Here is a 13,481-nt window from a genome sequence, read left to right as displayed (position 1 = left end):
ATTTGAGCCGATCTTTGACGATTTGTCACTTTATAGTTCAAACCTGCAATCAAGCGCAATCTGTAAGCTTTTTGGGACTATTTTGAAGCAATTTACACTCAAAGCGCAGGCAAGTATGGGTATAAACATGTTAAAATCCTACTTATCTGTAGTCTCACGTGAATGGCTTGTTGGTTTTGGGGTTGATTGTGTTGGGTATTGGGCTGTGCCAGTCAGTGGCTTTGTTATTTGGGTGGGGAGTGAAGGTATTGGGCCTTGTGTGTGAGAATGACTTTGGATTATTGGGGAAGTGATATTTGCCGTAAGGTAGGCTTGTAATTGAGTGCCAATAGTTAGGGGTGAGTTGGATTTGCATGTGCCATGGTTGGCAGGAAGATTCAGGCTGTTGTGCCACGTGAAAATGGCTCGTACTAAGTGTTAATAATGTAGAAGGTGAGCCAGCTGTAATGTTTGATGATTGGATTTTGTTGTAGTGGACAAGTTGTGGGCTAAGTGTGAGGTTTTCAGTCTCATGGGCTGATTAATCTTGGCCTGTGGTGCTGCCCGTTTGGTCCCTAGGCTCGGGGTTGTTTAGGAATTGTAAAGTGATTTCATTAAAAAATTTGGGGTGATTAGCGGAGGCAGTAAGAATTATTTTATTAGTTAAAGAAATCTTAATGGGCATGTGATTAGCTGCATGTGAGAGGTTAGGGTTAGGAGACATACCTGTAGGTCCCGCGCCGCCAGTGATCAACTTGTTTAGTTGGACTTTGCGTGTTGTGGGCAATTTTGTTGTGGACCGATTCTTTGATGGGAAAATAACTGTTTTCCATTTGTTGGTATCGGTATTGGGTTGTTTGTGTTGTTCCTGGATCGTGGTATGATTGGGGTGTGAAGTTGAAGGTTCATTTGGTAGTGGGGTGTGCATAGTGTTGGAGATGGATGACACGGGAGTTGATGGAGATGGACAGAAATTTTTTTTGTGGCCAAGTCGACCACAAAATATACAGAGCATATTGAGGCCCTCATAAACTATTTATTACTTATGGGGTACCAATATACACACGTGTTTTAAGAGCCATTTCTAAGGGAACTTCTATACATATTATTGCATAGCGGCCTCTTGTAGTTGTCGACGTGCATGTATCAATTTTGAGTAGGGAACCAATTTTCACACCTACGCGTTGAAGTATTTCAAAGTCATAGAACTCCGTAGGTAGTTCAGGTAATCTTAGCCAAATGGCTGTGTACATGAGTTGGGTGTTAAAAGTTATAAATTTAGGTTCCTATTTGCGGACGGAGAGAAAGTGATTGAGTATAAACCAAGGTCCATTGTAGAGGGCAGTGAGCATATTTTCTTCTTTTTGGAACTTCACTAGGTAGAAATCGCATCCTAAGTCAATTAATGGCAGCTCCTCTGTGGGTTTCCAGAGAGCAGTTAGTTTAGCTCATAGTGTTTGGTGCCCAACTTTCCTGCCATAGACTTTGACAATGACAGAAAATTTTCATGGCAAGTATAGGCGTGATTTATCGGCTGATGTGAGTGGTATGAAGGTGTCTCTGTGGAGATCGTTAGTTGTTTCATCGGTTAAGTCAATATGAGAGTGTGTTTGATTGCATGTATTGGGATAGTAAGTGAATTGGTTGTTGGTGAGCAAAGTTTGTGCAAAGGTGAGTGGTAATTGTGTGGCAGTGTGTTGTTCCTTGGATGGAGTTGGAGCTGGATCAAGGTGCATCGAACTTATGTCTGGTGGTTCCGGTGGTGGGGAGGTGATGGAGGTATTTATTTGCTAGAGAGAATTTTTATTTTCGTTTAGACGTGCTTTTAAATATATACTTATCCCATCCTTTGCAATGTTTGAATCTATGGAGAGACATAATTCCTTCCATATTGAATTCTTCCTCATGCAATTTTATGTTTGGTTTTATAATTTAAAATTCATATATACTACTTTGAAAAAAGAAAATTTTACCTCCTATATCAAAACTGTATACCCTATTTATTATGAATAAAAATTCTTTTAAAATATTATTTTCTATAGTTACCTTTTAGTTTTATAGGAATTTTTTTATTTATGGTCATTTCCTACTGTTAAGCCATTAAATATGTTGTCTAATATTTTTCTCTCTCATTCTTTTTTATTCTCTCCCAAAATCACACATAGTATCTTATTTCTCTCTCCACGATCTCTCTCATTCTTTCCTATATGAATTAGAAAACTGGTTTCCTCCGACAAACGGTGAGTTTTCCATGATTTTCGTGGTTGTCACTACTCTTCAGCCATGAGAACAGTGAGATTTTCCCTAATTTCCTGCAAGTTTTCTTTACATCCTTTTCAAAATTGTTCTTTTCCAATTCCACAGGACTTGGTGGCGTGACACCAAATTTTTTCCCTTCCGATTCATGATTTCTTGCTTTTGTCAAGAACTATGAAATTGAGCAAGTCGTAAATCATCAACACAGATTTTCACCATTCACCACTCACCACTAAAGTTTTTGGGTTTTTGGCAATCTAAAACTTCTTCTTTTTCTCTTCAACTGTTTTTTAAATATCCACCATTGTTAGGTTTTTGCAGAATACCCTCTAAAGCACTCAATTTCGAAGGGCCATCTTTTGATTTGCTAATCACTCAAGAGAAACATGTGTTCATCAGCAACCATTGAAGCCGAAAGGAGAACAAAAATACACAGTGACCCTAATCGTAGATGTATTTATATATATTCGAGTCCACATGCATTGATTTTTAGTTTCTACATTGATTTTCTCTTCTTGTATTTAGATTATGTAGTCGACAAGGCATACACTGATTTTTATCTTATATAATAATTTTTGACTGTTGTATTTAGATGTATTTGAGTTCTTAAACATTTTTAAATATATTGTTAGTTCTATCATTTTGATGTTATTCATCAATTAGTTATGCATTCAATCTAACTATATTCATCTGTATTTTAAACCTAACTATATCCATCTGTATTTAAAATAACAATACAGTGAAATACATTAAAATACTCTCAATACAAATAGAACATCAATGAATACAACCAATGAAATATACTCAATAAAGCAATAATACCATGTATTAGGAATAAATAAAATATTGTGAATACAAAAATAAACTTGAATACATTGAATACAACTGTTAGATACAATAGAATACAAGCACTAGGTTTATTATGAAATATGTAGGCAGTAGGTTACTATTACAGGTTGTATCCGGCATAAATACATGATGTATTCATATACAGAAAATCGAATTTCAAAATATTTCTGTAGATACTTGTATCAATTCCGAGCAGAACCTCGAACAAAGTCAGGAAAAAAACACTCGAACTGTATCAGAAAAAAAGAGGGACTGAAACTCTGAATAATTCTCTGCTTTTTGGTGTTTAGCGTCCGATAAATCTTCTCATTAATTAGATTGATAATATTGTGTGTTATAATTGATTTAGGTGAGTTATATTAGGAGTGTATCTCGTTAAATTAGCAGCTTTCCGTTATTAAACAACTTGAGAAACCTATTATTACATTGTATTCATGAATACATAGTATAAAAACATGTGAATACAACGGTTGACAGCTGGACTGTCTTATTTTTTAGCCAATTTTTGCTACTGTGTTCATGAATACAGTAGATCGAATACATTACCATAACAACTGAAAGGTAACTACAGAAAGTAATTATGTATATGGTAGCTATAAGAAATTAATAGCCACTAAACAATAGTCATTTCTGAAAATTACTCTTGGAAAAAACATAAGTGATCTTGAAAGGCGTTTTCTGATTCCTTGAGCCGGGGATGCTTGGGGGGCTAATGTGGTTTTAATTCTCGGGCGATGCCAGAAATCATTTTGATATAAGATTTTAAACTTACGAGCTTCGTATCAGCTTATTTTGATAGAACCCAATGTAGTACCTTGACTTGGCCTAAATATGTTCCTTTTAAGGTTTCTTTTACATTATGAGAATTTTAAATAGGAAAATATATATTGATAATATCATGTCCAGATTTGGTTTATGCATTGTTTCTCAGTGTTCATATTGTGTGCCTCCTAGGGAAGAGATCATTAATCATCTCTTCCTAGAAAGTGGTACAGCTAAAGCAGTTTGGAACCTTTGTTATGCTAATCTTGGTTTTACTCCTCATACTCCTTCTCTGAGTGGGCGACTTTTTACTTGGATTACCGTAAACACTCAAAACGAATTTATTAAAACTATGCATCAAATTCTCCCTATTTACATTTGTTGGGAGATTTGGAAAGCTAGATGTGCCTCTAGATATGGGAATGGTGCCGCCACAATCTATAAAATCTGCCAAAAGGTTCTTTTTCATATTAAAATTCACCTTAACAAGATAGGTGCTAGGGTGGATATAAGGTGGAATTGGTATAACCTCGGCAGATAATCTCAGACCTTCTCTCATCTCCACTCTTGTCACTTGAGGAAAACCCCCAAACCATTGGATCAAAATTAATTCTGATTGTAGTAGTAACTCTAAGGATCTCTTAGCTAGCAGTGGAGGTATTGTTAGAGATAGAAATGATAGTGTGATTATGGCTTTTGCTAAAAAATACTGCATTTTTGTACTAACAACACTGTCAGCAGCTTTTTTTGCTATATCTTGATGTACTGCTAACAATTACAGAAATATTATTTTGGAGGTGGATTCTCTGTTGGTGGTCAATATGATCCAAGGACACAGTAGCATTTAATGGAAACTCTATCATGAAATCAAAGACATGCAAGTCATGATTCAATCCCTTCAAGTTACATTCCAACACTGCTATAGAGAAGCTAACTCTGCAGCAGATGTTCTGGCTAAGTTTGGTAGCAAACTTCAACAACATAATGAGGCGATCTTCTCCACCTTAACAGAACTTCCTAGGGAGGCTAGAGGATGTTTCATGATGAATCAAATGGAGGTGCCAGGCTAATTAAGAGAAGAAACTCAAATGTCAGTTGACTCTTTGTTTATGATGATTAGCATAAACAAAGGGATGAGGTTCCAGGAATCTTTGTAATACAAAGGGATCTTTTGATAAGTTTTAACATCTTCCATAAAGGACTCTTACTAGCATTTATGTGCTGGTAGGAACAAACTTCCAATTAGAATCTCTATGTTTTGGAAGTTAATCTTTTCTATAATGTTAATTATATATATCCAGCACAAATGTAATTTTTGAGGAGGTAAGACTACCTATGTCCCCACCTTACATGTACGCTTTTTTAGTCCCTTAATAAATAAGGTAGGGGTTAATGTCTAATACCCATTACCATTACCATTACCATTACCAAGGGAGGTGAAAGCATGAGTGAATGGAGTTTAATTAAAAAAAAAAAAAAAGTATATAGGTGGACAAATTCTCCTTCATGTCTATCTTTTCATACAACCAATCCAACGTACACCTAAAAAGTGTGTTACATTTGGAACAAAAGTTACAATTGCCAATATAACCCTATCTTTTCATTTTTTTAACCATTAATTTATTAAGTTGCTAATATACTCCTACTAGCATATTGAATCGCCTGGGCATATTGGAAAAATATACAAGAAAACAGTGCATTTGAAATCAACTAATCATGAACAATCACCAAGCTTAGATGTTAAATATTTGCAACAGAATTGTGAAATTTTAATTTGGAGAAAGAGCAAAGAAGCGGAGAAACAATGGGACAATTCCCAAAAGGAGAAAAGTAATTAAGACAAACTAATCCTGATTAATATACATCTACAATCATAATATAGGCCAATCCAGCTCCTTGTGTGCTAAATTGACTGATAATTAGTAGATTTTGTATGTGGAACAATATTGACACTGACAGCATGATCAGGCAAATCAAAAGCAGTCGAAGCCAGGGCAAACGGACAAAATGATAATGAGAATTAAAGCTATGATAATCCCTAACACAATCAGTTTTATCTTCATATTTTCATACCACAACTTCCTCCTAATCTTGATCCCCTGTTGTCTGAAGTCCTGAGCCTGAAAAAAATCACACAAAACAACTTACCAACTATAGGTGGAAATGTTGGAATTATCTTCTAATCGGACTTATCATAAATTCGATTTTTTAGTCTTCTAGAAACTGAGTAAACAAATATTGTTGGTGGACATGGCCTGTAGCCGCTAATTTACTGTATTCCATTATTGGATGTCAACAACAACGACCCAGTAAAATCATACAAAGTGGAATCTGGGGAAGGTAGTGTGTACGCAGATCTTATCCCTGCCCCAACGGTTGTTTCCAGTAGACTCTCGGCTCAGGAAGACAGAAATAAAACAAGAAGAGACAATTCATCAGTATCATCCACAGAAACAATAGAGATAGTAACAACATCATAAAAACCATAAAGTAGATGACATGCAATAACAATAACCAATAATTAAGGCCTCGGGCTATGAAAAACAGAAAGGATAATGTGGACTCAACATGAACCACAAGCCGTCTAAGATCAAGCCTATCAAACCCGTCTTAACCCCGGTATGAAGTAGAAAAAGCTCGACTACCCTCTAGCGTACAACCTTAATGCTCGACCTTCGGACCTTCCTATCAAGGGCCATGTCCTCGGAAATCGGCAGCCGTGCCATATCTTGCCTGATCACTTCTCCCCAATACTTCTTAGGCTGCCCTCTACCTCTTCTCATACCCACCAAAGCCAACCGCTCACACCTCCTCACCGGAGCATCAAGGCTCCTCCTCGTCACGTGCCCGAACCATTATTGGATGTGAATCACTTTATGTATTGGTGTTGGCTTGATAATTAGCAGTGGCATTAAACTTGTTCGTGAATCTATGAGTCCGTGATGGAACTGTTGATTTAAGTGTTGGCAATTGTCATAGTAATGAACGGATAAATTTACATGTATGCAATGATATTATCCTAAGATTGTTACAAATTAACAATATGCATCAAGCTAACCTGTGAACGAAGATTCTCTGTTTTATCAACCAGAAGCTCAATCTTCTCACCGCGGTCTAGAACCTGATCAAGACAACATTTTGTTAAGCAGATTTATGCTATATATAGTCAGTTTTTAATGAGAAAGCACAATATATGTACAAAACTTGAGCTTTTCACCTTAGAAATTGTTTCCTTACCTTTTCAATGTTTTGCATCATCACTCCCTTAACTTCTGAAACTTGAGCTTTCACCTTAGCAAGCTTGTTAATTTCTTCAGGATGTTCAACACAGTACTTCATGTGCTCTTTTAACTTTGGCCTACAACAGGGGATTCATTAATTTGGGAAACAATTGTTTTGACAATGCCTATACAAAAGATAAGGTACATGAAGTAATTGTGAAAAATAAAGTTGATTTTTTAGAAGAGTAAAAATTATAATTAGAAGATAGTTCTAGAAAGTTATGGAGTAATATCTTTGATATTTGTAGTACTTATGAAATACCTAGATATTCTAAAGTCTTGGATATTATTATTAGAAGATAATAGAATTGTCTAGATTATTTTTGTATCTAGAATCATCCCTAGACAAGTATAAATAGGAGTAACCTTAGGCATTTGTAATAAAGCCAAATTCAAGAAAGTCTTCTTCAATAACAAAGTTCTCCTTTAAAAAATCTCTCTTCTCTTTTCAAGCTTCCTCTTCTTTAGTTGAATCCTCCAATCTTAGTTAACGATCTTGGGCTAGCAGAAGGTCTCCAAATAATACTTTTCTTCTGCTATTCTTTACATGGTATCAAATCCATAAGTCGGCTTCTGGATTTGAAGGTCGGGTTAGTGGTCGATTCAACTAGTTTCTCTAAATGGATTTAGGTGGTCGTGCTAATGGACTGGGGATAGAGTTATTGAACCAGTCCAACTACAATGTATGGAAGACTTGTATGGAGTCATACCTTGTTGGTGAGAATTTGTGAGAAGTTGTCAATGGGAGTAACACAAGTCCTCTTGATGACGCACCGAAAAATAGCAATGCGCTTAAAGTGGAAGTAGACTAATGCTAAGGCGGAGTTTATCCTGAAGAGGTCTATCTCTCCTAATTTATTTGATCATATTATAAGGTGTAAATCAGCTCATGAAATATGGAGGACCTTCGATCGGATGTTCAACAAGAAGGATGAAGCTCGACTACAGATTTTGGAGAATCAGTTAGCTAACACCGCTCAAGGTAATTTCTCTATCGTAAAGTATTTTTTGAAGGTTAAAAATCTGTATTCCGAAATTTCTCTATTGGATCCGGATGAGGCTATCTCTGAAGCACGAATAAGAAGAATTATTATTCATGGTTTAAAGTCAGAATATATTTCCTTTGTTACATCGATTCAAGGATGGGTTCAATAACCATCTTTGGAAGAATTTGAGAATTTGCTATCATCACAAGAGCAACTAGCCAAACAGATGGCTCGTGTATCTATCAAAGAAGGGGAAGGAAATGCTCTTGTCACCGATAAGAGGAACTTTAAAGGGAAATCAAGAGATAGCATGCACTTTCCGTCCTCAAGTGGTTCAAGCTCGCCAGGAAAGAAGGGGAATCTTCCGGTAATGGTAAAAAGCTTTTAAAATGTTACCGTTGTGGCAAAGTGGGGCACATAAAAAGATATTGTTGATCCAAAGAGAGCAATAAGGCTCAAACCAAGAAAGCTGCTGAAAAAGAAGAAGACCGAGAAAAGTGTTTCGTAGCGGAGATTCGAACAATGAATGCTATGGCTTCCATAAATTTTGAAAGAGACTGGATCGTGGATTCAGGATGTGGGCACCATCTCACTAGAGATCAATCCAAATTCTCTACCTTTCGTGAATACGACGGACATGATGATATTGTTACAACAGATAATACAGTCCGTAATATGGAGAAAGAAGGCACTATTGTGATCAACAAAAAGCAAAAAGACACTATCACCCTCAACAGTATCTTTCATATTCCAGGAATGAAGAAAAATCTATTTTTAGTTGTAAATGTTGTAGATGCTGGAAACTATTTGCTATTTGGCCCACATGATGTGAAGTTCCTCCGACATATCAAGGTGCTCAAGGCATATATCGTTCACTCAGGTAAGGGAATTAACGATTTATATGTCTTATCTGCCTCTAATTCATATATTGCAAAGATAAGTAGCAATGATAATACACATCTTTGGCATGCTAGACTTGGATATCTAAGCATGGATAAACTAAAGGCCATGGTAAAGTTGAATCTATTAAAAGGTTTGCCTAACTTAAGAAAATTTGGTGGAGGAGAGGTTTGTGAAGGATGTCAATATGGAAAGGCACACCGTCTTCCATTTGACAGATCCTTGTCAAGGTACAATGCCTCACTAGAACTTATTCACAGTGACTTGATGGGGCCAACGAGAACTCCTTCATTCTCAAGCCATTCTTATATGCTAATTTTCATTGATGATTTTACTAGATTCATTTAGGTTTATTTTGTGAAGCACAAGTCAGAAGTTTTCAGTAAGTTTGTGAAGTTCAAAGAAACAGTTGAAGGTGAATTCGATTCCAGAATAAGATGGTTGTGAACTGATAATGGCGGTGAGTTCACGTCAGATAAGTTTCTTTCCTTTTGTCGTCAGCATGACATTAAAAAAGAGCTGACATGTGCTGATACGCCACAACAAAATAGAGTGGCTGAAAGGAAGATCCTACACTTAACTGAGGCATGTAAGAATTGGCTTCATGCCAAGAACTTACCTAAAGCCTTGTGGGCTGAAGGTATGAAATGTGCAGCATATGTGATTAACAGGATGTCGCTTTCTCCAAACAATATAAAGTCTCCCTATAAATTAATGTTTGGAGAAAAGCCTAGCGTGAAATACCTCAGAGTTTTTGGCTCTATTTGTTATGCTCACATTCCGGATTCTTAACGGAGCAAGTTGGATGCCAAGGCAAAGAAATGCATCGTTGTCGGATATGATGAAAGAAAAAAGGAATGGAAGTGCATGGATCCTAAAACTCATCTCTTCGTTGTCTCAAGGGATATCATACTCGACGAAGTGTCTTTGTATTATGTAGCTGCATTGGATGGAGCGAGTTCAAAAACCTTAAATAATGGAGATTCAAGCTTGCTCATTGCAGGTGCTTCTCTAGATAATACAGTTGCCAAGGAGTTAAGAGAAAGGGGGAGTCCTGGACCTCAACAACATGAAACTCAGCAAGAAGATGATTCATGTGGTTTGGGAAGGCAAAAAAGAACTATTATCAAGCCAGCTCGCTTCAGAGATGAAAATTTTGTTAGTACGTATTCATGTTCCTTTGCAGGACTAATTAAAGAACCTTCGATCTTTGGGGAAGCAAGACGAGCTGGAAAAATAGTGTTGAGATCTTCACCAAGACACGTCCTAAAGCATCGATTAAGTTCTTCTACGACAAGCTTGGGATAGCTTCTAAAATATCACTTCAAGGGGAGTGTGAAAAATAAAGTTGATTTTTTGGAAGAGTAAAAATTAAAATTAGAAGATAGTTCTAGAAAGTTATGGAGTAATATCTTTGATATTTGTAGTACTTAAGAAATACCTAGATATTCTAGAGTCTTGGATATTTAAGGAAGATATTAGTAGAAGATGATAGAATTGTCTAGATTATTTTTGTATCTAGAATCATCCCTAGACAAGTATAAATAGGAGCAGCCTTAGGCATTTGTAATGAAGCCAAATTCAAGAAAGTTTTCTTCAATAACAAAGTTCTCCTTTCAAAAATCTCTTTTCTCTTTTCAAGCTTCCTCTTCTTTAGTTGAATCCTTCAATCTTAATTAACGATCTTGGGCTAGCAGAAGGTCTCCAAATAATACTTTTCTTCTGCTATTCTTTACAGTAATTTAAGGTTCAAGTTATACGCATCGACGGCATAAAAAACTTTCATATTATCGGATCACTTTTATCTGTTGCGCATATGGAAGATAATAATGTCCGCTTTATTTGTTGTACATGGCAAGTAACCTAATTTATTTTCAATATTATAAGTTTCATTTTTTATGGAGAGCTACCTTTGACTTATATACACTGTCATTGTAAGTGATCTTTTACAATACTATCAGGTCATTCGAAAAATATATATAATCCGTTATGAAAGTGGGATTTATAATCTTGAAAAAACAGATTACCTAATAAAACAAGTAAAGATGTCATAAGAGTTTAAAACTTCTTTGTATTATCAATGCGTATAAATTAGACTCTTGTAGATATTCTTTAAATGACCCGGTACTGTAAAAAATTTGATGCCTATATTGTCGTGTTTATAAGTTAAACTTGAAGTAATAATAAACAAAAGTAGGTACCCAAATTCCTTGTTCAGACTTTTAGCTGTAGCCGTAGTAGCTTTTCCTCCACCATATCTCTTGCTAAAATCATCCTTTATACGTTCCAAGAAGGCTATGGGAATTTGCCTGCCTGCTGATTCAGTAGCAACCACACAATAGGCTGCAATATCATTCAAAGAAATCTTACTTATTAGCAAAAACAATAACAGCATATAATTCCACCTAAGTTATAGTATAATATTTGGTTGCCCGTATAAGAAAATTAATTGGTATATAACTTCATACAACATTCGGTTTCCCCCATTAAACTCCACATTGCTAGATCCCCATAAGTTTCGCAGAATATTTTCATCATCTCCGATCCACCCAGAAAAGCTTCCCCAATTAAGCTCAAACCAATATTGAAAAATTAACAAATATATCTCATAATTGCAAAACTCAATTGACCAATATCTTTTACAAATTCAGGTAACGTTTCTTCTTGTTCGCCATCAAGAAAATCTTTCGAGACAATTTAATTAAAAAACCTAGCGTATTTTGTATGAAGAAGTCGTTTTTAAAATTAAAAAAAAAAAACTGAGAACATGTTTTCCTCAAATATCAGAAAATAATTTTCTCGTGAAAAATATTTTCATAGAAAATAACTCGGTCACACCAAACACTGATAATTTTTAATCGCGTTAGAAATGAACACCTCCTCAACCAATAGGACGTATAAACATACCATTGTGCAATTTACTCATAATCGATCAATTTTTGCAAAAACATTCCTTTTATTCTTTTTCTACCATGCTGCATCCAATTGATCAAAATTGCAACAATAACAAAAACTAAACATCAATGTCAAACAAATTAGGGCCGGCTATATAAATCCTATTGTCCATGTAGTTCCATTTATAAAACATAGAAAATGCTTATATTATAAAATGCATATATGGAAAGAAAGGGAAACTGACTGAATCCATTCTCGGCGAGGAAATTGAAAGTGTGGCCATCGCAGTTGTAGGTGAATCTGTTATTTGATGCAGGTAATTTTTGAAGGCATTGCGAGGCAATGCTGGTAAAATTACCAGTGAACTCGGTGTATTCAGCCAAGATCATTGTTCCCCGGGCGACGAAGCTGTAGATCAACGTTTGTTGCCCCATCTCCCCTCTTTCCCTTCTCTTGAATCCTTGTTAAGGAAAAAAAGGATTCTAGAGAGAGAGAAAGAAAGAGAATAGGAGGAAGAGGAGAGGAATGGAGAGGAGAGAAATAGGGATAATATTTTGCATGAAAGCAAAAATGAAAAGAAAAGTTGATGGTATGAATGTCATTATCTCTTAGTATGCTTTTAATTTCCTTGTTTTTTTTTATAAAAAAAATGGAGTGAGAAGCCCTTAAGATAAAAATTAAATTACTAAGATACCCTTTAATTAACTTAAATACCCTATTAATAAAAATTTAAAAACAACTAAGGGCAAATAATCTACGTACCCCTTCATGAAGGGTCACAAGCCACAACTATTAGATGCATAACCCCTTTTAAATGCAACATTAAAATATCCTATTGTGAAATTAAAACGTGATCAATGAGTCAGTGACATAAAATTTCAACCAACCAAAGGAATTGACAAAAAATTTGGTTAAGTTATACCATCAATGTACCTTTCAGATGGTTGCCATTTCGAATATTAGAGGTAATCATTTTAATTTAATTATATATATATATATATATATATATGACTTTATAGATTTTCCTTACAAAAGTGTTTTCCTGTTATACCATAGATAAAACATGGGTACTCTTTATCAATAATGATTCCTTTTTTGTAATATTTTGTTTCAGCCTTTTTTGATGTATTTTTTATTTTTTCTCACCTATGTTACATATCCTTCTCTTTTCACTTTCAAACCTAGAATGATATGCTTTGTCCATGTTTGACCAAAAAGTGTTGAGCTTTTTGTTAAACTAATTAATATGAAAATAGAGAGTGAATCCTAGTTAAACATAATAAATTCTAGACCAAAGATTGTAAAATATCAATAGGGTGAGACCGTGTTCAAGAGCAACAAATATCAAATATATGACTAATGATTGTCAATGAATGTGGTAATGAAAGTGTGCAATAAATGTAGATAATGACAATAAATATAATAAGAAGGGATTTATCACCCAAATATTGGGTGACTCGGACGATTTTCCTCTCTGACAACAACGTGGGGTGTTAAGAAATGAAGATGTGTAAGGAATCTTGGGATCTTGTGAATAAACAACACAAATCGAACAATATAATCAGTGAACAAG

General features: G+C 35.3%; 1 protein-coding gene across 1 annotated transcript; it reads right to left on the bottom strand.

Moving 5' to 3' along the window:
* Positions 1 to 5,644: 5,644 nt before the first annotated feature.
* Positions 5,645 to 12,476, bottom strand: LOC104219032 (putative vesicle-associated membrane protein 726). The gene is made up of 5 exons (XM_009769667.2): positions 12,153 to 12,476; positions 11,215 to 11,356; positions 7,084 to 7,204; positions 6,905 to 6,967; positions 5,645 to 5,966 (listed from the first exon to the last, which is right to left on the bottom strand). Exons 1-5 carry the CDS (start codon positions 12,340 to 12,342, stop codon positions 5,820 to 5,822), a joined length of 663 nt encoding a protein of 220 aa, XP_009767969.1. The 5' UTR covers positions 12,343 to 12,476; the 3' UTR covers positions 5,645 to 5,819.
* Positions 12,477 to 13,481: the final 1,005 nt, after the last annotated feature.

This window comes from Nicotiana sylvestris, chromosome 1 (genome assembly GCF_000393655.2).
Source record: "Nicotiana sylvestris chromosome 1, ASM39365v2, whole genome shotgun sequence".
Taxonomy (NCBI): domain Eukaryota; kingdom Viridiplantae; phylum Streptophyta; class Magnoliopsida; order Solanales; family Solanaceae; genus Nicotiana; species Nicotiana sylvestris.
This window is presented reverse-complemented; position numbering and strand designations above follow the sequence as displayed.

Bases quoted from the DNA above. Each gene is read 5' to 3' on its own strand.
- LOC104219032 (XM_009769667.2), bottom strand. From the start codon at position 12,342: ATGGGGCAACAAACGTTGATCTACAGCTTCGTCGCCCGGGGAACAATG. The intron at 7,205-11,214 runs GTACCTACTTTT...CCCCTGTTGTAG, and splicing joins AGTCTGAACAAGGAATTTGG to GCCAAAGTTAAAAGAGCACA. The intron at 6,968-7,083 runs GTAAGGAAACAA...TGTCTTGATCAG, and splicing joins TGATGCAAAACATTGAAAAG to GTTCTAGACCGCGGTGAGAA.